General features: G+C 46.1%; 2 protein-coding genes across 2 annotated transcripts in view; one reads left to right on the forward strand and one right to left on the reverse strand.

Annotated features, from left to right (window-relative positions):
• The window catches only part of NKPD1 (NTPase KAP family P-loop domain containing 1), a 44,380-nt gene extending 28,150 nt beyond the window's left edge, over positions 1-16,230 (reverse strand). Inside the window, exon 1 of the mRNA XM_084814995.1 lies at positions 16,002-16,230. Coding sequence (XP_084671121.1) covers positions 16,002-16,046 — 45 coding nt within the window. The 5' untranslated portion in view covers positions 16,047-16,230. The remainder of the gene's footprint in view (positions 1-16,001) is intronic.
• LOC146337613 (uncharacterized) lies at positions 671-22,376 on the forward strand. The gene is made up of 6 exons (XM_084814996.1): positions 671-746; positions 1,581-1,646; positions 1,830-1,962; positions 11,883-11,912; positions 12,830-13,023; positions 19,800-22,376. The coding sequence occupies exon 6, from the start codon at positions 21,274-21,276 to the stop codon at positions 22,183-22,185; it is 912 nt and encodes a 303-aa protein (XP_084671122.1). The 5' UTR covers positions 671-746; positions 1,581-1,646; positions 1,830-1,962; positions 11,883-11,912; positions 12,830-13,023; positions 19,800-21,273; the 3' UTR covers positions 22,186-22,376.
• Positions 22,377-22,603: the final 227 nt, after the last annotated feature.

Consider the following 22,603-nt stretch of genomic DNA (forward strand, 5'->3'; position numbering starts at 1 on the left):
TGTTGAGTTTCAAACCAGCTTTTGCACTCTCACCCTCAACAAGAGGTTCTTTAGATCCTCTTTGCTTTCTGCCATTAGGGTGGTATCGTCTGTGTATCTGAGGTTGTTGATAATTCTCCTGGCAATCTTAATTCCGACCTGTGATTCATCCAACCCGGCGTTTCTCATGATGTACTCTGCATATAAATTAAATAAGCAGGGCGACAATATACAGCCTTGTTGTACTCCTTTCCCAATTTTGAACCACTCAGTTGTTCCATGTCTGGTTCTTACTGTTGCTTCTTGACCCTCATACAGGTTTCTCAGGAGACAGGTAAGGTGGTCTGGTACTCCCATCTCTTTAAGAATTTGCCACAGTTTGTTGTGATCCACACAATCAAAGACTTTAGCATAATCAATGAAGCAGAAATAGACGTTTTTCTGGAATTCTCTTGCTTTCTCCATGATGCAGCGAATGTTGGAGATTTGATCTCTAGTTCCTCTGCCTCTTCGGAACCCCGCTTGTACTTCCGGTAGTTCTTGGTTCACATGCTGCTGAAGCCTAGCTTGTAGGATTTTGAGCATCACCTTGCTGGCATGTGAAATGAGCGCAATTGTGCGGTAGTTTGAACACTCTTTGGCGTTGCCCTTCTTTGGAATTGGAATGTAAACTCCCCTTCATTATAGGGAGAAGTAAAATTCTGTACCTATGGATCGCAACTGCAACCTTACTTCCCTAAGGTGGTCTTCAAGTTTAAAAAAATGTGGTGAGTAGGATACATCTTCCATTTGTAGCCCTCTCGTGTGTGTGTGTGTGTGTGTGTGTGTCCCCGGGTCTTTTTTGTTACCATAGAAAATCCCTTGTGGGAAAGATGGAATAGCCACACTATGTTTTTTGATTGCTAGCTGCTGGGAGCCATTCACGTGGAAACACCTTGAAACCGCCTATCCGGAAATGTGATGAGTGGGACATGTTTTGCAAAGTGCTTCATATGCTGCATGATTGATTAGGTTGCAAGAGCAGAAGAGGGAAAGGACTCCAGTGTCACCATGGGAGAGAGCCGCTTTGTGCAGATATATATGCAAGCGGCTTGGGGGCTTCCCATCTGGTGGGCCACTGTGAGTACAGAATGTTGGAGTAGGTGCGCATGTGGTTTGATCCAGCAGGGCTGCTCATATGGATGAGGATTATGATGGGGTGTGTTTGTGTGTGTGTGTGTGAGCTGATTTTAGATATCGGAAAGTGTTAGTTATTTAGGCTGCAATCCTGTGCATGTTTAGACCCCCCAAAGTCCTACAACTCTCAGCATTCCCCAGCCAGCCATGCTTCTGCCTAAACATGCACAGGATTTTGTGCCCTTAATCTGTTGTTAAACTCCACCTTATTGGGATTTGTCTCTTTAAAAAATGTTTTAACTGTTTTAACCTGTTTTATTCTTTTACCTTGTTGTTCACTGCTGTGAAATCTTCTGATGCAGAGTGGTATATAAATATTGTAAATAATAATAATCATACTTTTACTACCAGCACTTGTAGGACTTCCTTATTATTTATTTATTTTATTTATTGCGTTTACATCCTGCCTTTTTTCCTCTTGCAAGGAACCTGAGGTGGCGTACATAATCCTCCTCCTCCCCATTTCATCTTCACAACAACCACCCTGTGAGGTAGGTTGGGCTGAGAGGCTGTGACTGGCCCAAAGTCGCCCAGGGAGCTTCCATGGCTGAGTGGGGACTAGAACCTGGATCTCCCGGCTCCCAGGCCCACACTATCACCACTACACCGAAATAACTTTGCTGGCTTTGGATGCGGCTATGCATTTTGACCTGGGGATGTGGGGGCATTTGCAGCTCTACCCAGACAGCAAAATGTCTCGGACTGGACTGGACCTGGAACAGAGGGACGAAGGCAGACACTGGTGCTCGGCGAGAGATCAGCACTGCCTACTTCCATAGCTGGTTTCGCTCTCACACACCTCTACAGGTATCTTGCCCACTACACTGTTGGCTCCTGGCCCAACATTCTGAGAACCAAGGGAGGAAGTTAAGATTGCATCTGGCCTGACTTGTTTGACGTGGGAGAGACATGTCCAAAAATAAAAACACACTAGAGATAATGTGATTCTCTCTGAGGTGAAAACCCCCCACAACCCTTTGGGAATATGGTTATAAGTCTTTAGGACAGGCCCCAAATATAAATTAAAGTCAGTTGGTGGTGGTTCTTAAATCCCAAAATGACTTTGGATTTACAGTGATACTGTATTAGCTGTATTTAATCATTTTCTAATCTGTGTATGACCAGAGAACTTTGGTCATTCATTCATTCATTCATTAATTGTCCATCTGGCCGGTCACCCAGCCACTCTGGGCGATGTACAACAATAAAAACAGTTTACACAATAACATTCAACATTAAAAACATCACATTTCTAAAATTACCCTAGCCTACCCCAAATGCCTGCCTGAACAACCATGTTTTTAATGCATGGTGGAAGCTCATTAAAGAGGGGGCATGGCGGAGTTCCCTAGGGAGGGAGTTCCACAGAGTGGGGGCCACCACAGAGAAGGCCCTCTCCCTCATCCTCACCAGCCTAGCTGTCCTGGCTGATGGGACAGAGAGAAGGCCATCCGAGGCTGATCTTGTTGAGCGGTGATAGGTTAGCCTACAAATTGCAGGTATAAATAAATGTTGGTAGCTCTGACTGTTCTTACCTTATTATTACTAATCCTTTGGCCGATTTACCCTCATAATTTCTCACTAGCTCCTTTCGCTCATAAGAACAAAAGAAGAGCCCTGCTGGATCAGACCAAGGGTCCATCTAGTCCAGCATTCTGTTTACACAGTGGTCAACCAGCCGCCCATGGGAAACACACAAGCAGGGCATGAGTGCCATAGCACCCCCCGCACCCATGTTCCCCAGCAACTGGTGTACATAGGCTCACTGCCTCTGGTACTGGAGGTAGCACATAGCCATCAAGACTAGAAGCCTTTTTGATAGCCTTTTTCTCCAGGAATTTGCCCACTTCCCTTTTAAAGCCAACCACACTGGTGACCATCACTACATCCTGTAGTAGCAAATTCCATAGTTTAGCTATGCGCTGTGTGAAGAAGTCCTTGCTTTTATCTGACCTGAATCTCCACCTCCCCATGTCCCACAAGTCTGCAACATACCCCTGCTCTACACCCACAGCCTGATGAGGTTGGAGACAGGCTCCATGCAACAACCTGCAGTCAACCATTTTTGCCCTGCCTCACCAGTTTAAGGAGCTTCAGTTGGCAGACTTGGTTCTTGGTGTGGGCAGCCCACAACAAGAAGCAATTTTGCTAACAACAGCTCCCTCCACTGGTGAAGGAGGTCACAATTGGGTTGAATACAGATGACCATTTGCCAAAGCGTAACCTCCTATGGAGCGTCTGTAACCACTTGGTGAGCTGGCCTGTATTGTCCCGCCAAGAGTGGTGTAGGGAATTGTTTTTACCACTCCCTGGGTGCTTCTCCACATTTCTGATCAGTGTGGCAAGTGGTAAGGAGAATGTTGCCACACGGCTGCACCTGGTCAGAAGTGTGAGGAAGCAGCCAGGCTTTAGCAAAAACTTCCTTGCTGCTTGCTGGGATGACATGGACAACCAGCTTTCCCTGAGGTGGCCCAAGCCATTTTGGTGCCAGGCCTAATGTTCAGATGGTGCCCTAACTTCCAGCAGTAAAAATATAATAAACTCATTTTTTTTTCTGTCCTTGAACGGTACTCGAAAGTCTGTGCCTAAGGTGGACCAATAGGGTACCTAATGGTGGGGCCAGCCCTGGGCCTACCAAGTGGTTAAACATGCACCGTGGTAAGTTACGCCTTGGAAAATGGCGATCTAAGAGCACACGTAGCTTGTGTATTCGAGGTCCTACCACAGGGGTGGGGAACCTCACACTCGGGGGGGGGGCAAACCCAGTCCCCTTGGTGTCCCAATCTAGCTGTCCGTGGTTCCCCAGATGGCCACGCCACTTCACCCAGTCCTACCACCTTTCCCCCAACCTCCAATCATTTGGTGGTTTCCTGGCTTTTGTGTGGTAGCTTTTTACCCATTCTGAAAGGTTGAAATGCATCTGCTGAGGTCTAGCTACTGGCAGTAAGAGTTTGAAGCTAAAATATGCTGCTATTTGGGTTTTTGTTTTGCCCCAACCCTTTCGCCTTTGGGCCCACCCACCACGGAAATGCAGCCCCTGCAAGCTTCTCCCAAATGGAATTGGGACCTTGAATTCTTCACCCCTGTCCTACAAAATCTCCATCTTATAGGTCTAAGCCTAGAAAGGTAAACAGACTTACCCCAGATCACATCTGTGGCCTTTCTGAAGAGATCTGAGCCAAGATTTCTCAGGAGCTAAATTCTTGATCTACCCACTGTCACATCAGTACTCAAAGCATCAGGCAAGCAGAGTTCTCTCTTCTAGATGCATTTAGAGCTCTGGGAGGGAATCGGGTGCTTTATTCTTCTCAGGATCCTTCCTCCTTGTTCTTTAGAAGGAGGTAGGCAGTTGGGGAACATTCCTGCTTTGTAGCCTCCACCCCTGATCTCTGTGTTGAGGATGACAGTAGCTCTCTCAAACCTCCCCTGACCTGTTTTCTTGGGTTGTGAAAGGCAAGGGGAGTGTGGAGGCGGACATTGCCTGTGCCTCAGTCTTGCCGGTAAGAAACACGAGCCTCATTTGAATGCTGTGATGCCAGATTGCCAGGGGACAGAAAACCAGCCTTTGCCAAACCCTGCAATTATTTCAGCCTTTCATACAAATCTCAATTCGCATTTTAAAAAGAAACACTTTCATTTTCACTAGGGTAAGATCTACACTGGAGCCCGTATCGTTTGTGAGACATCACTGTGCCGGTACTCTTATTTCAAAATGCAAACGCTGCTCTGGAGGCATATGTAAATGAATACAGTGCAGTATCTGATGTATTTCTGACACAATCAAGTGCCACGTAGTGACGCATAGAAGCAGGAGGAGTGTGAAAGGTCATATGTCTTTTATTGTTTGTTTTAATAGCACAAGCACATGACGGAAGCTACAGTCTAGTGCTGCAACTGCAGAAGAAGGGGGAGATCATGCTGCTTTTGTTTTCAAACTGGTAACTGCACGCGCACCTTTGCAGCTGTGCAGGAACGCATGCCTAAAAATTAATTCTGTGGTTATTCACAGCTGCGCAGCTCTGTAGGTGTGCATCAGAGGTGGGGAACCTTAGGCCTGGGGTCCCAATCCAGCCCTCCTGGGGTCCCAATCTGCCCTCCCCAGTTCCCCAGATGGCCACCTCCCCTTCCCCTTTCCTCCAACCACAGGTCATTTGGGGGTTTCCTGGCTTTTGTGCAGTTTTTTCCCCATCCTAAAATGACTCTCCTAAGGCTTAGTTCCTGGCAGTAAGAACTTTAATCTATAATATGCTGGTATTTTCATCCTATCCCATTTGCTGTCAATCCTGCCCCCTTTGCCTTGAGCCCCACCCACCATTGGAATGTGGCCCCGAGAGCTTCTCTGAATTTGAATGCAGCCCTTTGGCTGAAAAATGTTCCCTTCCCCTGGTGTGCAGTGAAATATAGCCTTAAAAAAACCCATGGATTTCTTACCTGCAGATTCCATCAAAATCCATGCAAGGAAAGATGAGGAAAAAGGGGCTGGAAGGAGGTGGCCATTTCTGCTGCCATTTCAGGTTGTTGTTGTGGTTGTTGTTTTCTGTGGTTATTCACAATTGCACAACTCTGTAGGTGTGCAGTGAAAAAGAGCCACAAACAAACCAAAGCACAGATTTCCTGCTCACACATGCAATCAAAATTTGTGTGAGGAAAGCACAGAGAAGAGAAAGATGTGGAGTGGGGAAGGAGAGTGTGTGTGTTTCAAAACAGGTTCTATAGCTTTAAAGCCGCTCCCACCGGTAAGTCGTATAATACTGCTAGATCAGAACACACATGACTTGGTAGTGCATAGAAACAGCAACCCACAGAAAAAATCTTCATAAATGAAGTTGGGGTGGGTGGGGGGACCCCTGGAATATGGTGGGAGAAATAGCATTCGGACAATGGATTGGGTAGTGTGTCGTGTGCTGCACGTGTGAGCCAGATGTTACAGTTCAGGGATAAAACACTCTGGTAGACTGGCCCATGGTTGTCTTAAAATTTGGAGTGTGAACACTGGTGTCTAGATCCATCAAGAGAGATCCACGCACATAAGCAGCCTTGTACATGTGTCGCCAACGTGAATCTTTCTGTCTGTCTTTCTTTCTTTCTTTCTTTCTTTCTTTCTTTCTTTCTTTCTTTCTATACCGCCCAACAGTTGAAGCTCTCTGGGTGGTTCACAAAAATTAAAACCACAAAGCGCAGCATAAAACAATATAAAATATGAAAGCTTAAAACCACAATGTAATAGTACAATCAGAATAAAACCTAGCAGCAATGCAGAGATTTAAAATACAGATTTAAAACGCCAAAGCTAAAATCCTGGGAAGCCAAAATGCTAAAAGGTCTTCATCTGGCACTGGAAGGAGTACAACAGAGGCACCAGGGAAACCTCTCTAGGGAGCTCATTCCACAGCGGGTGGGCTACAGTAGAAAAGGCCCTCTTTTCTGGGTACCAACCTGGGAGTGCATCCACATGGCAGCGCTTACCCAAGCCTTCCTGAATCACTTGATATACCTTTGCATGCAAAAGGGGCTCTGTTTCCTCACCTGGGGCCACTACCTTTTATGCGTGTCTAGTTCACCATGAGTACAGTACGATCATGTCAAGACTGTAACTCAGGGGTGGGGAACCTCGGGCCCTGGCTCCCAATCCAGCCCTGCCAGGTTCCCAATCCAGCCCTCTGGGGTTCCCCAGAGCATCACAGCTCCTTTCCCCTAGCCACGGATCATTTTGTGCTTTTCTGACTTTTGTAGACTTTTTTCCCTATTCAAAATGGTTGAAATGCCTCTCCCACTTAGTTACTGGTGGGAACAAGCCCCCCACTGAGGCACTCCTGGCACCAACATTGAGCTCCTTCACACTGAGCTATTATCCTGTGATTGAGATTGCTCCTTCACGGAAGTCTGCGGGCTCTTTACATGAGGCCGTGATCATTCAAGGCGTCTCCTGCACGAAATGCCCTTTGTTCCGCTTTTAAATAGATCGCAGATAATGAGCTATCAAAGTACCCCGTTGTGTTCTGCTTCAGTTTCCTCCATCAAAAGAGTTAGTGGGAAGAAGAGGACCAAGATCAATGAAAGATAATGGAAGACTCAGATATGGGGAGAAGGAGGGGAGAAGGGGAGGGGGGGAAGGGAGCACGTGAAAAAGGGAGTCGTGATCCTGCATTCAAAAAGGAAGCAGAAAGCCCCGTTTTAAATGCAGGATTTTAGGCTGGTGTAGAGATGCCCATGGTTATCTTTTCAGTGCCAGGTTCACACCTCTCTCTTTTCCCAGGCATGTGGCAGCACATGATGAGTTTTGACTGGTCCTGGATGTGTCTTTAGTTATAACTGACTGTACAAAGTTGTTTTTAATTATATGTTTGTGTATATTGTCTGTGTGCTGTTATGGAAATGGCTTTTAAACTTTTTTTTAATTGTATTTTAATGTGTTAACTTCTGTAAACTGCCTAGAGAGCTTCGGCTATGGGGTGGTTTAGAAATGTTAATAATCATAATAATAAGCAGCAGCAGCAGCTGCTGCTAAAATATACTGGGGTTGGTTGTTTTTTCTCTCTCCAATTTTTGGACCTCACTTCCTTTGCTTTCACCCCTGCCCACCACTGGAATTATTATTATTTAGATTGTTATTTATTTATTTATTTATTTATTTATTTATACCCCACCTTTCTTCCATTGTGGAACTCAAGGTGGCTGCATGTGGTTCCCAGGTGGTCTCCCCTCCAAGCACTGAGCACTGACCAGACCCAGAGACCTACTTAGCTTCAGCAAGGTGGCTGCCTCATGTGCCTTCAGACTATGCCCTGGAACCATGGTCCCTGGGAGCTTCTCTGAAATGGAATTCAGCCCTTGAGGTGAAAGAGGTTCCACACCCCTGCTTTAACTCCAAGAGAATAGCATCATAATGCACACAAGTGCATAATTTATTATGATGCATCTTAAAAAATTAACATTCATTTCACTTCTTGATGCATTATATACATACTGTGACACCTATGTATACTTATTAGGGAATAAGACTCATTGAATACAGTGGGACTTTCTTCTACATAAACATAGGATTGAAATAAACATAGGACTGTGCTGTTAAATAAGTACATACATATATTTTAATAATACATTGCACTTGGATTGTTTAGTGGTTTTATTCTATTCTAATTTTAGTATATTGTAAACTATTCTGATATATTCTTATTTGATGAAAAGCCATATGTAAGTTTGGAGAATAAGAATTTTGTTAAAATAAGAAGAAAGAAGCCGTTCGAAAGATTGCTCGGTATAACAACTAATTATTTAACCATTAATAAAATGTATAGATTCAGAAAAATTCACAATTCCCATTCCTCTATGAAACATGTAAGTAATCACATGTGACATGAAACCTATGGGGCTCACTGTCACTTAGCAGTAAGGTTGGCATTTAGGAAGGGTGAGGTAGAGTAGTCTTCAATGGCACCTCTGATGCAAAGTAAGGGTGCGCCCCATAGACCCTTGCAGGGTCATGAGGGATTCTGAGGTCAGCCGGGTTGGAGGTGGCACGCAGTGGCCATTTTCGCATGGAATGGTAAGCCAAGATTCTGGAGAATTCTGTTTACTGTGAATCAGTGTGTTTGCTCCTGCTTGGCATCTCCTGCTAGTGCAAGCGGTGTTTGTTGCTCCAGAACAAGCCAGGATTCATAAGCTAGGAACAAAAACCATGGTTTATGACCCTGGCTTGTAAAAGGTGCAACAAGGCAGGACCCCCAGTTTGGATGCCAGGTGGCGGTGTTATTTAGTTTATGCGTTCTGCTCTCCCCTCTTCCCCTCCACACTATCAGATGTGCTTCTGCCACCCCCTTGGCCTGTTATGGTGCAGCTGCCGACATGCCTCCCAGGTCTAGAGGCAGCCTTGCCAAGCATCCAAGTGAACCTCTCAGATTGTGCAGAGACCAAAGCCTTTTTAAGGTTCCATTCTAACCTTTAATTTCAGCCAAGAGTGCTTCTGGGTTCCTTATTTTGGGCATCCATGTACCAACATAGAGGCACACAGGCAAACATTAGTTTTCCCCAGAGATTTGCCAAATTCAGACCTGAGTGTTTTCTTGAAAGGCCTGTAGATCCTTCTTGCCTGCAAAACCGTTAGGCAGCAGGAGCCATCTTAGAAGAGGCATCCCCCACTTTTTCTCACATTAGAGGGAATGCCCTTTCAAAGATGGCACCTGCTGCAACACATGCATGCATCAAACAAAAAGAAAATATGGATTTTGCCCCCCTTCAGAACTACTCACATGCAAATATATGCATATTTATGGAATGATCTCCCACACTGGTATTCGGGAGGGGTGAACCGTATCATGCTTTAGGCACCAATTAAAGACCTATTTCTTTACCCAGGCCGTCCCTGAGTGAATGTGCTGTCCAGTCTGTCTTTTTGTCATTATGGTGATGTTTTATTTTTTATTCATGTTTTTATTCATGTTTTATTCATGTTTTATATTAGTGCTTGAGCAATTGGTATATATTTGAATTGTATTTAAATGTCTACTATATCTTGTGAACTGCTTAGAGATATTTTAAAATATGTTGAGTGGTATAGTAATCTATTCAATAAATAAAAAATAAAATAAAATAAAGATTTAACTGATAAGTTAAAACTAGGGATGGGCAAACTCACCCAGGTCTGCCTTGCTGCTGCTTGACAGACCCCTGCTGGCTGCCCAACGTTGTTCGCTGCACCACGCGGGCGGCTGGACAGTCTGTGAGTGAGTGGCGCCCAGCCACCCGCTCCCTCGCCGACCGAGCCACCATTTTGCGCAAAATGGCAGTTTGTTCTTTTTACGTAGAGGGGCTTTTTATGCAAATGGCAGCCATACAGGTGTAAATGACCATTTACGCATAAGTAATTTTGTGTAACTTTGCATAAGTGGCCCCTTTACTGCCACCATTTGCATAAAAAGCCCTTTTCTGTAAACAGAACGAGAAGCCATTTTGCACAAAATGGTGTCTTGGCGAGAGAGCGGGGACTGCCGCGCTTGCCTGACTCAGCGCACCCTGAGCTGGGCAAGCACGACTGTCTGCGGACTGGCGTACAGGAGGCCAGTGGGGGGAAGACCACCGGACTCCCCCCCCACGACTCCCACAACACCCCTAGTTAAAACTCATACAATTAATCATTTCTTCTATTTTGGATGTCCGGGTGGTGAGTGCTAAGTTAATGGAGGATAAGGCTATCGATGGCTACTAGCCCTGATGGCTATATGCTACCTCCAGTATCAGTGGCAGTATGCCTATGTCCACCAGTGGCTGGGGAACATGGATGGGAGGGTGCTGTTGCACTCATGTCTTACTTGTGGTTTTCCTGCAGGCAGCTGGTTGGCCACTGTGTGAACAGAATGCTGGACTAGGTGGACCTTGGTCTGATCCAGCAGGGCTCTTCTTGTGTTTTTAGGTTGCTTTTGTAGCCACCATCCATGCCCAACAGGGGAAGTATCAGCAGGCTGGGGTCGAAGCCCAAGGTGTGCAGAAGTACAACCAAAATCTTTAGGAAAAGGCCTATAGTGGTGGGCCAGTGGGATGCCCAAGTGGCCCAATGTGAACGAAGGGTGCCTCCAGATAGAGGGGTCGCAGCACTAACAGTCAGGAGGCATTGTAGGCCGATTCCATCTTTTTTTCTGTAACAATTTTTTCACGGTAAGACAAAACAATGGAAGAAGTGGTGGGAAAACACAAGAGGGCTAGAAATTGAAGATAATGGTTAGAACACCCCCCCCACACACACACCCTGTAAAATACCATGAATGAGGCAGGGCAATTGCACAATAAAAGTCTCATCTGGAAGCACCCCAAATATGCTCGGTGACCATAGAATGGTCTGCTGGAATGGGGGGTGGGGGACCGAAAAGGGGGGAAGAGGGCGTGGAACAGAGTGGCTGGAGTCTTGCACAGCAAAACTCCATACCGCAACATTTTGTGGCAGTTTCCACTTGTCAACTAAGGGCGCAATCCTATGCATGCTGGCTGGGGAATGCTGGGAGTTGTCGGAGTTCTTCCTGTCTAAACATGCATAGGATTCTGCTCTAAGAGTTCTTTTATCTTAGCTATAGTTTTAAAAAAATCAGAATGACAAAAGTAAGATGACTGAGGGCATAAAATAAGAGCCCCTGTGAGATCAAACTAAAGGCTCATCTGGTCTAGCATGTTGCCTTTATGTATCTATGTTTTGTTCAGTCGTTCAGTCGTGTCCGACTCTTCGTGACCCCATGGACCATAGCACACCAGGCCTTCCTGTCCTGCGCTCTCTCCCGGAGTGTGCTCAAGTCCATATTCATTGCACTGGTGATGCTATCTAGCCATCTCATCCTCTGCCGTCCCCCTCTACTTTTGCCTTCTTTCCCAGCATCAGGGTCTTTTCCAGTGACTTTTCTCTTCGCATTAGGTGGCCAAAATATTTGAGCTTCAGCTTCAGTATCTGTCGTTCCAGTGAGCAGTCAGGGTTGATTTCCTTTAGGATTGACTGATTTGACCTCCTTGCAGTCCAGGGGCCTCGTAAGAGTCTTCTCCAGCACCACAGTTCGAAAGCATCGATTCTTCGGCGCTCAGCCTTCCTTATAGTCCAGCTCTCACAGCCATACATTGCTACAGGGAAAACCATAGCTTTGATTTCCTCCCAAGGAGCAAGCGTCTTTTAATTTCATGGCTGCAGTCAGGTCTGTGGTGATCTTGGAGCCCAAGAAAATAAAATCTGTCACTGCTTCCATTTCTTCTAGGGATGTCAGAGAATTCCGCCCCGGATCTCGGTGAGTTCCTGCCCCCCCCCGCCCCCCCGCGGATCCCCCCCGGGATGAGACTTACCTGATGCGGATGTTCCGGCAGGCAGCGGCTCTGGCAGCGGCTTTGGCAGTGGCAGCTTTGGCGGCTGGTCTTCTGACCGGCTGCTGCCGCGCCATTTGCAGTCTGGTCGTTTGGGGTTTGTTTGTTTTTTTACAGAGACGTGATAGGCTACATTTATTTATTTTATTTATTTATTACATTTATATCCCACCTTTTTTCTTCTTTGAGGAACCCAAGGTGGCATACATAATCCTCCTCCTCTCCATTTTAGCCTCACAACAACCCTGTGAGGTAGGTTGGGCTGAGAGTCTGTGACTGGCCCAAAGTCACCCAGTGAGCTTCCATGGCTGAGTGGGGACTAGAACCCAGATCTCCTCGCTCCCAGTCCAACACTCTCGCCACTACACCACACTGGCTTTTAAAGACTTATGTAGCCTATCATGTCCAGGTTAAAAAAACACAACAAAACGTACGCAAATGGCGGTGGCTATGGCCGCCGCCATTTGCGTTCCTTATTTTTTGCCATCTTAGTCTACGTAAATATTTACGTAGACTATTACGGCGAAAATAAAGGGGAACGCAAATAGCGTCGTGGGCGCTATTTGCGTCCCTTTTTGATTAGCCGTTTTAGCCTACGTAAACATTTGCGTTCCTTATTTTTCACCATCTTAGTCTACGTAAATATTTACGTAGGCTAAAACGGCGAATCAAAAAGGGACGCAAATAGCGCCCAGTACGCTATTTGCGTTCCCCTTTATTTTCGCTGTAATAGTTTACGTAAATATTTATGTAGACTAAGATGGTGAAAAATAAGGAACGCAAATGGCGGCGGCTGTAGCCACTGCCATTTGCGTACGCCGGTTTTGTTTTTTGTTTTACCCAGCAGCCACCATGGCCGGAAATCCAGCTGTGGACGGCCCTGGCCTGGCTGGCTGCTCCGTGGATCCGCCGCAGAGCAGAGCCGGCCGTCGAGGATTCCGGGGGGGAGGACCGGATCGTCTCCCCCCCCCGTCGAGGATTCCGGGGGGAGGGACGGAGCGCCTCCCCCCCTCCAGCGGACGCCGCCACCGGAACAAGGTAAGGGATTCGTACATCCCTAATTTCTTCCCCTCCTATATGCCAGGAAGTTATGGGGCCAGATGCCATGATCTTAGTTTTTTTAATGTTGAGTTTCAAACCAGCTTTTGCACTCTCCACTTTCACCCTCAACAAGAGGCTCTTTAGATCCTCTTCGCTTTCTGCCATTAGGGTGGTATCGTCTGCGTATCTGAGGTTGTTGATAATTCTCCCAGCAATCTTAATTCTGACCTGTGATTCATCCAACCCGGCGTTTCTCGTAATGTACTATGTATATAAATTAAATAAGCAGGGCGACAATATACAGCCTTGTCATACTCCTTTCCCAATTTTGAACCAATCGGTTGTTCCATGTCCGGTTCTTACTGTTGCTTCTTGACCCTTGTACAGGTTTCTCAGGAGACAGGTAAGGTGGTCTGGTACTCCCATCTCTTTAAGAATTTGCCACAGTTTGTTGTGATCTACACAATCAAAGGCTTTAGCGCAGTCAATGAAGCAGAAATAGACGTTTTTCTGGAATTTTCTTGCTTCCTCCATGATCCAGTGAATGTTGGAGATTTGATCTCTAGTTCCTCTGCCTCTTCGAAACCCAGCTTGTACTTCCGGTAGTTCTCAGTTCACATGCTGCTGAAGCCTGGCTTGTAGGATTTTGAGCATCACCTTGCTGGCATGTGAAATGAGTGCAATTGTGTGGTAGTTTGAACACTCTTTGGCATTGCCCTTCTTTGGAATTGGAATGTAAACTGACCTTTTCCAGTCTTGTGGCCATTGTTGAGTGTTCCAAATTTGTTGGCATATTGAGTGCAGCACTTCAACAGCATCATCTTTTAGGATCTTAAATGTATGTTTATTCATGTATTATTTATATCTCACCTTTCCCCCCCTCTTTCAAAGAACTCAAGGTGGCTTACATGGTCCCTCTCATCTGCATTTTATCCTCACAACAGCCCTGCAAGGTAGGGTAGTCTGAGAGTCAGTGACTTTGTGAAAGTCACCCAGTGAGTTTTTATGGCTAAGTGGGAACTTGAACCTGGGTCTCCCGAGTCCCAGCTCAATGCTCTAACCACTATGCCGCACTGTCGCTGTTTAACACTGAGCAGTCAGAAGCCTGGTGTAGGACAGGTGTGGACAGAATGTAGATCTTGATGTGCTGCGAGATCTCTGAGTGATTTGCAGTAGATAGGTAAGGATTTCTGACTCCTGATGGATTAACAACAGCTACGACAAAATAACTAATCCCTGCTCTCAATTATACTGCTGAAATGAAGAAAAAGTGGGGTGGGAGTCGATTTTTAAGCAAGGCTATGAGCTCCTTTCAGTTCTGGTTCTCAGAACGTATTCCTGGGCTCAGACTTCTTTAATTTTAAGAGCATGTCTTTTGCACCAGGCTCTGGTTGGTGGATCTTCTGGTTTTAGTAAAAAACAACACACACCCCAAAGTAGATCCTGCAAAGCTGATGATGTCTGCCCACCCCTCTAGGAAACTCACAAGCAGGGCATGATGGAGACCGTTGTTTGCTGTTTTTTGCCCTAGTGTCTTGTATTCAGGTACAAGATGCCTCTGAACATATATGGTTCCTTTCTAGGTGCTACATCCACTACTTATTGATAAATTAATTAATCCTCCATTCATTTATGTAACATGAAATCCTTCTTTTGTGATACCCTTTGAGCTGGAGTATGTGAAAATACTTCTAGGGAAGGAACTACTGCAAATTCAAGTTAAGGGACCACTGATCATCAAGGAGAAGTGTGGCAAGAACATCTCAAGTGACTGGCACATATCTTCCCCCATTTGAGTGGGATCATTTGCGCCCCCTGAAATGATGACGACGATGAGTATTATTCACATTTCTATGCTGCCCCATAGCTGAAGCTCTCTGAAAGTTGTGTGTGTGTGTGTGTGGGGGGTATTCAGGGACTTTTGGAGGACTGGCAAAACTCTTTAAGAATTTTCATGGGTTCTTACCTTTAAATGCGAAGTGGCCAGGGGTTTTTCTTACTTTCACTGCCTGCCCCCTCAAAAAACCCAACCCTTGCAACTAGTTCAGGTGTTAGCTTGGGTGGTCTCACAGCAGCCCAGCTTCATTCCTGGGACAGAATGCTGGTGGGGTCTCCAACATGGCGCCTCTGGGCACCAATGTGCCTACCTCTCTTTGCGCCCGCCAGGCTCCTTGCCAATCCTGATTTTTTTTTCTTAAGATTTTTTTAAAAATTACTGTTTTTTTTAGCTGGAAGGCTGGCATGCTGCAAAACAGAGTACTGCTCTCCAGCACCATCTTTTTTTGGGTTCGAAAGAGTGCTTTTGTGTTTTGGAGGTCACCTCTCCCACCTCTGCCAAGTACTTAGATGCTTGGGCAAATTGCTTTTCTTTTGGTCTTACCAGTTCGCCTTCTAGGAACTGAGTGTTTCATGACTGTCCATGCCCGCCATGGCTGCCAGTTTTAGGAATTGCCAACCCCCCCGTAGCAGTCATTTTATGACAGCACCAACAATACTCTTTCAGAATTCCAAATGTGCTCACCAACCCCAGAGTCACCTACACCATGACATATTGTTCCCAAGGGCATTACTGGGCAGGGGTGACAGGTGGCTCTTCCCATCGTATTTTTTTTCATAGTAGTAGTGAAAGCCTGGGCTGCAGCTGCAAATCCGGGACTCCCTTCCTCATGATAACATCCCTGCCCATATGTTGGCAGGGATGCTCCATGGGATTTCTCTGGTCTGAAAGGCAGAGAAGAGCGCAGCCTTTCCCCAACCTATGGCCATGCTGCCTGGGGATTATGGGAGTTGTATTCCAACACATCCGGAGGGCAGCAGGCTTGGGAAAGCTGCACCAGCGCATGCATCCAATACATTGGCTTAATGTTTCAAGCCACACTTCAGATCCTCCCGCGACACACTGGCGTGCTACACATTTTGAAAATGACTCTAAGGTCTTCAGTGATAAAACCTGGAAAAGCCGCACACGTCCCTACCTTTGTGCCTTCCTCCGTTAGCTTTTCCTGCACCACGGGATTCATTTGGGCTTCTTTACGGTGGTTTTATCCTTGTTCTTAGTGTCCTCTTCCTGGCCTCATGGATGGTCCTGCTTTTCCAGCTCTTCTTGTGTCCTTCTCTGTTGTCTTGCGGGCACAGGTGCCATATCTGGCTAGCTTCATTCTTTTAATCCCTCGCATGCCTCCTGTTTTTTCCTTGACTTTGCAGAGGGTGGAATGCTGTGACTAACACCTTATGTTGCATGAAAAGTGGAACCTTCTCCAATCAAAATAATTATTACTTGGTATCAAGTAGAAATTCAAGCTCTGCCAGGGATAGAGTTAGACGCTTGAAGAGAAGGGGGAAAAACACTCACCTCACACCTCCTCCTTCCTTAGCATGTGAGTCAGGAAGAAAGCACTTATTTAACTGATTCAGAGACCAGAACTAAATAAACTCACATTTTTACGTGCCACATCAGTGAGGGATTCTTGTTTTCTCTTAAAGTCTAAGAGCAGGTGCAAGAAATACTGCATGAGCAACTCATTGGAAAGTATGAGTGGGAGGGTGTGGGCATTTAAAAGGGGCATGGTACATAAGTTTGCCAGCTTTATTACTAGCCTTGCTCATGTACCTTTAATAGTAGTCTGGCATGCAGAAATTTAACAGGTGAAGGTTTCCCCATCCTTCTTGCCAGGAAAAAACCTCACCTATTACATTCCGCATGTGAGGCTGCTGCTAAACGTGAAGAAGCAGCCCTGGAAAAATGTTAGCAATTATGGTAGACAAGTACCCAATCTCTCTCTGTCCTGCCATGTTCCTACAATGCATTTTGGAATAAACTTTGATTCAGGAAAGGAAATATGTGTGCTGTAAAAGGGACAGTGACAGGGGATCCTGCGGAGAACTGTTAATTTGGATGATGCGTGCAGTTGTTGTCTTTGAGATCCTGATGCTGGATTAGCAGCTGCACTGTGTGATTGACAGAATATATTTGCTCCGCTATGCTCTTCTTGTCAATTTGTAAATAAAGCAAATATTGCAAAGATGTACATCTCCAGTGCCTCTAGCATCCCAAGAGAGCGAATATCTGTAACATTGCCTATGGAATTTGTCACTGGTTGGCTAACTGGGAAGCAAGTAGCATTCTGCTAGGGCTAGTGGAACAACTTAGACATACCTACCTGTTTAATGTGTTCAGCGTCTAAGGCTCTCCTCCGGGTGCCTTCTCCGAGGGAGTCTCGGAAGGCAGCAGCAAGTAGAGGGCTCTCTTGGTGGTGGCCCCCCAATTGTGGAATGATCTCCCAGATGAGGCCTGCCTGGCACCAAGATTGTTATCTTCTCGGCGCCAGGTTAAGACCTTCCTCTTCTCTCAGGCATTTGGCAGCATAGGGTGAGTTTTAATCAGGTCCTGGATTTGTCTTCTGGCTGATTGCTAAAATTGTTTTAGATATATGTTGTCTGTGGATGTGCTGTCTGTTCATATGTTTTTATGAAAATGGTTTTACAGTTTGTATAATGTATTTTAATGGTATTTAATTTTTGTAAACTGCCCAGAGAGCTTTGGCCATTGGGCGGTATAGAAATTTAATTAATAATAATAATAATAATAACAACGACAACAACAACAACAACAACAACATGACATCAGCAACAAAAAATGATCAGTGCAACCTTCACCAAAGGTCAGCTACTAAGCACCCTTCCAGTAGAAATGGCTCTCAGGGACGGGTGCTTTCAGATGGACAGCTCCTAGCACAGCTTCCCTCAACCTGGTAGCCTCCAGATGTTTTGGACTTCACCTGTCATCAACCTCAGCCAGCTCGGCCAACGGTCCAGAATTTGGGGAGCTGTCCACCAAAGCATCCTGAGGGCACCAGTTTTGGGAAGGTATAGTCAAAACTGTGCGGCTACTCCATCCTACTCCATCTTTTCTTCCATAACAGATTCTTTCTGTTAAGAAAAAGAGACGGAGGACACCATGGGAAAACACGGGAGGGTTACACATGGAAGACATTGACGTCTGGATGTCCCCCTTAAAATTCTGTGATGGAGACAGGGCATTTGCAGAGTAAAAGCCTCCCCTGGAAGCAGCCTCTATCAGAAGTGAGCGGCACCCAGGCTTCATGTGGGCATTTCTATTGAGATTTCCAAGGGAAATTTTCTTCAGTCTAAGAATATAGACCATGTCCTTAGCCCATTTCTCCTTACCTGCTTTTCCATTGCCTTCTGATCCTCCCCTCCCCATCTCTCCCCTGCTCATTGAGCATGCCTGTTCTCTCTCATCCTTCTTTTGCCAGTTGGCAGACTGAAAGCCACCTGGCCCAGAAGAGTACCTAACACACTGTAAATAGAGAAAGGAGATGCAAAAGAGGAGAGGGCTCTTGCATATTTAATCATTGTCTAGAAGAGGGAATTTCAGCAGGTGTGGCTTGTCCTGCAGGACCTGACAATAAACACAGTTTTACATTTAATGCAACTGGTGTGGTTTAAACCCCCCCCCCCCAATAACAGGCACAGGGTGAGGATCAAGTTCAGAACTGTGGTGAGTAGGAGTTTAACACATGGGAGCTTTCCTCACAGTGCAAATCTCAACTGCAGAAGAGCAGGGAGTGATTTTTAAAAAAAAATTTAATAGTAAATTACAAAAAATTATAGTAATCTATCAAAATCATTCTACAACTCCGGTTAAACTATAATACATTCAAAACAGCTGGCTGTGGAATTCTGGGAGTTGCAGGGCTTTTTTCTGTCTAAACATGCATAGGATTGCGCTCCAGTTGTATTACCCTCTGTCAGCAGTTGGACTTAAATTTGATGTGTTCGTCTGTTTGTCGTTGTATATATTTTTATAAGGAATGCGGCAGGGAGGGAAAGGGTTACTCTGCGCCTGTAATCGCAGTCCTGGTTGAGACACTGCCCCCCCCCCCCATGCCTGATCTTTTGTGTGTTTTGTGCAAAGAATCCTGGGCAGATGGACTTTATTCTGGTTCTTAACGCAAAAAACACAAACACAAACATTTGCCTGCTCAGAATCATTTAAACACCGGCTAGTTGTGTTTTGCAGTGAATATGAACTTGAGCACGCTCCGGGAGAGAGTGCAGGACAGGAAGGCCTGGCATGCTATGGTCCATGGGGTCACAAAGAGTTGGACACGACTGAACTGAACGACTGAACAACAACAACAAAGTTGTGTTTTAGCTTTTGAGAGAGCCTGAGTATGCACTCTTGCTTTGTGAAGGTTAAACACAGAGGACCACAGAGATTCTATTTTTAAAAAACAACATAGTGCAAGGCTCAGGCTATGCCTGCTCTCCACTTTCTCAGTCATTTGCTAACACAGCACCACTTCCTGGCTGAAATGCTTCTCCGGTTTGCCTGCTCTTGGTAGTTTACAGGAGTTGCCATAGGAAGGGAAGAGGCAGATTTGACTCACAGGATAACAAGCCCACATGTAGGAGGTGGATGTGGTAGAGGCTTTGGTAGTGTCAATAAGCATTGTGCATTTTAAGGTGTGGGGAGACAATCACCCACAGGAGCATTATGACTAGCAGGCTAAATGTGTTTACTGAGATGTAAATCCTATTGATTTCAGTAGGACTTTCTTCCAAGCAAGTAGGCTTAGTGTGGCTGCCTACGTATAGTTTTATCCCTAGATATCTATATACTCTGAAAGACATTTAATATGATCACTTAAGCAGCAATAGAAGAAGTATGAATGGCTCCTTGCAAGCCTGAATTCAAGACATTCATCCGGTGTCCTACACTAAATACCCTTTGTTCCATTTTTAAATAGATCGCAGATAATGAGCTATCAAAATACGCCGTTGTGTTCTGCTCGAGTCCTTCCGTGAAAAGAGGAAAAGCAGCAAGAAGAGGAGTGAGATCAATGAAAGACAGTTGAAGACTCAGATACAGGGAGAAGGAGGGGGGAAACGGAGGGGGGAAAGGAAGCAGGTGAAAAAGGGAGTCGTTGTGATCCTGCATTTAAAACAGAAGCAGAAAACCCCGTTTTAAATGCAGCATTTCAGGCTGGTGTCATAGAATCATAGGAATAGTAGGGTTGGAAGGGGCCTACAAGGCCATCGAGTCCAGCCCCCTGCTCAATGCAGGAATCCAAGTCAGAGCATCCCTGACAGATGGCTGTCCAGCCTCGTCTTGAATGCCTCCAGTGTGGGAGAGCCCACCACCTCCCTAGGTAACTGGTTCCACTGTCGTATTGCTCTAACAATCAGGAAGTTTTGTTCAGCCAGAATCTGGCTTCCTGTCACTTGAGCCCATTATTCCATGTCCTGCACTCTGGGATGATCAAGAAGAGATCCTGGCCTTCTTCTCTGTGACAACCTTTCAAGTACTTGAAGAGTGCTATCATATCTCCCCTCAGTCTTCTCTTCTCAAGGCTAAACATGCCCAGTTCTTTCAGTCTCTCTTCATAGGGCTTTGTTTCCAGTCCCCTGATCATCTTAGTTGGCCTCCTCTGAACCCTCTCCAGCTTGTCTGCATCCTTCTTAAAGTGTGGTGCCCAGAACTGGACACAGTACTCCAGATGAGGCCTAACCAGTGCTGAGTAGAGGGGAACTAGTACTTCCCGGGATTTGGAAGCGATGCTTCTATTAATGCAGCCCAAAATAGCATTTGCCTTTTTTGCAGCCACATCACATTGTTGGCTCATATTCAGCTTGTGATCGACAACAATTCCAAGATCTTTCTCGCTTGTAGTGTTGTTGAGCCACGTATCCCCCATCTTCCTCCTTGAAAATTCCTCCTTGAGAGAGGGAGTGGTGCCTGCCGCTTTAAAAGAGGCAGTAATTAGACCACTCCTGAAAAAGCCTAACCTGGACCCAGAGGATGTTAACAATTATAGGCCAGTGGCCAACATCCCCTTCCTGGGCAAGGTGCTTGAGCGGGTGGTTGTAGGACAGCTCCAGGCACTGTTGAATGAAACGGATTATCTAGATCCATTTCAGTCGGGCTTCAGGCCTGGTTTTGGAACGGAAACTGCCTTGGTCGCCCTGTGGGATGACCTTTGCCGGGAGAGGGACAGGGGGAGTGCGACCCTGTTGATTCTCCTGGACCTCTCAGCGGCTTTCGATACCATCGACCATGGTATCCTTCTGGATAGGTTGTCTGGGTTGGGAGTTGGAGGCACTGCACTACAGTGGTTCCGCTCCTACTTGGATGGCCGATTCCAGAAGGTGGTGCTGGGGGATTATTGCTCTGTGCCATGGCAATTGTGCCATGGGGTTCCGCAGGGCTCTATTCTATCCCCCATGCTGTTTAACATCTACATGAAACCGCTGGGGGAGGTTATCCGGAGGTGTGGGCTGAGGTGCCATCAATATGCGGATGACACCCAGCTCTATCTCTCTTTCTCATCAAAACCAGGTGAGGCAGTGGCTGTTCTGAACCAGTGCCTGGGCACGGTAATGGACTGGATGAGGGCCAATAAACTGAAACTCAATCCAGACAAGACGGAGGTACTGTTAGTGGGTGGTTCGTCTGCCCGGCTAGGTGATAATCAACCTGTTCTGGAGGGGGTTGCACTCCCCCTAAAGGATCAGGTTCGTAGTTTGGGGGTGCTCTTGGATCCAGAACTGTCACTTGAGGCACAGGTGAACTCAGTGGCACGGAGCACTTTTTATCAGCCTAGGCTGGTATACCAACTACGCCCTTATCTGGACAGAGATAGCCTAGCTACAGTTATCCATGCTCTGATAACTTCTCGTCTGGATTACTGCAATGCGTTATACGTGGGGCTGCCTTTGAAAACGGTCCGGAAACTTCAGCTGGTCCAAAATAGGGCAGCAAGATTGTTAACAGGGACTGGCCTGCGAGCTCATATTACGCCAGTACTTTTCCAGCTGCACTGGCTGCCGGTCCATTTCCGGGCCCGATTCAAAGTGCTGGTGTTAACATTCAAAGCCCTTAACGGCTTGGGGCCAGGTTACCTGAAGGATCGCCTCCTCCCATATGTGCCTGCCCGGACCTTAAGATCATCATCAGCGGCCCTTCTCCGTGAGCCCCTGCCAAAGGAAGTGAGGTGGGTGGCTACTAGGAGGAGGGCTTTTTCTGTTGTGGCACCCCGGCTCTGGAATGAGCTCCCTAGTGAGGTTCGCCTGGCGCCTACATTGTACTCCTTTCGGCGCCAGGTGAAGACCTTTTTATTTTCCCAGGCATTTTAGCTTTCTAAATTTTTATCTTTGCTGTTTTAAATCTGTATTTTTAAACTCCTGTACTGCTGCTAGGTTTTATTGTGGTTGTATTGTTATATTGTGGTTTTAATGTTCTATTTATTTTAAATTGTTTTAATGTGTGTTGTTTGGTTTTAGTTTTTGTGAACCGCCCAGAGAGCTTCGGCTATTGGGCAGTATAGAAATAAATAAATAAATAAATAAAATCTTGTAACTGTGCATTTGGTTTCTTTTTCCTAGGTGCAGAACTTGGCATTTATCCCTATTAAATGTCATTCTGTTGTTTTCTGCCCAGCGCTCCAGTCTCTCCAGATCACTTTGAATTTTGTTTCTGTCTTCAAAGTATTAGCTATCCCGACCAATTTTGTGTCAAACGTGTAGACATGCCCTGGGTGACTTTGGGCCGGTC

This window comes from Heloderma suspectum, chromosome 10, assembly GCF_057233095.1.
Source record: "Heloderma suspectum isolate Gila_16-S chromosome 10, 16-S_ref, whole genome shotgun sequence".
Classification (NCBI taxonomy): domain Eukaryota; kingdom Metazoa; phylum Chordata; class Lepidosauria; order Squamata; family Helodermatidae; genus Heloderma; species Heloderma suspectum.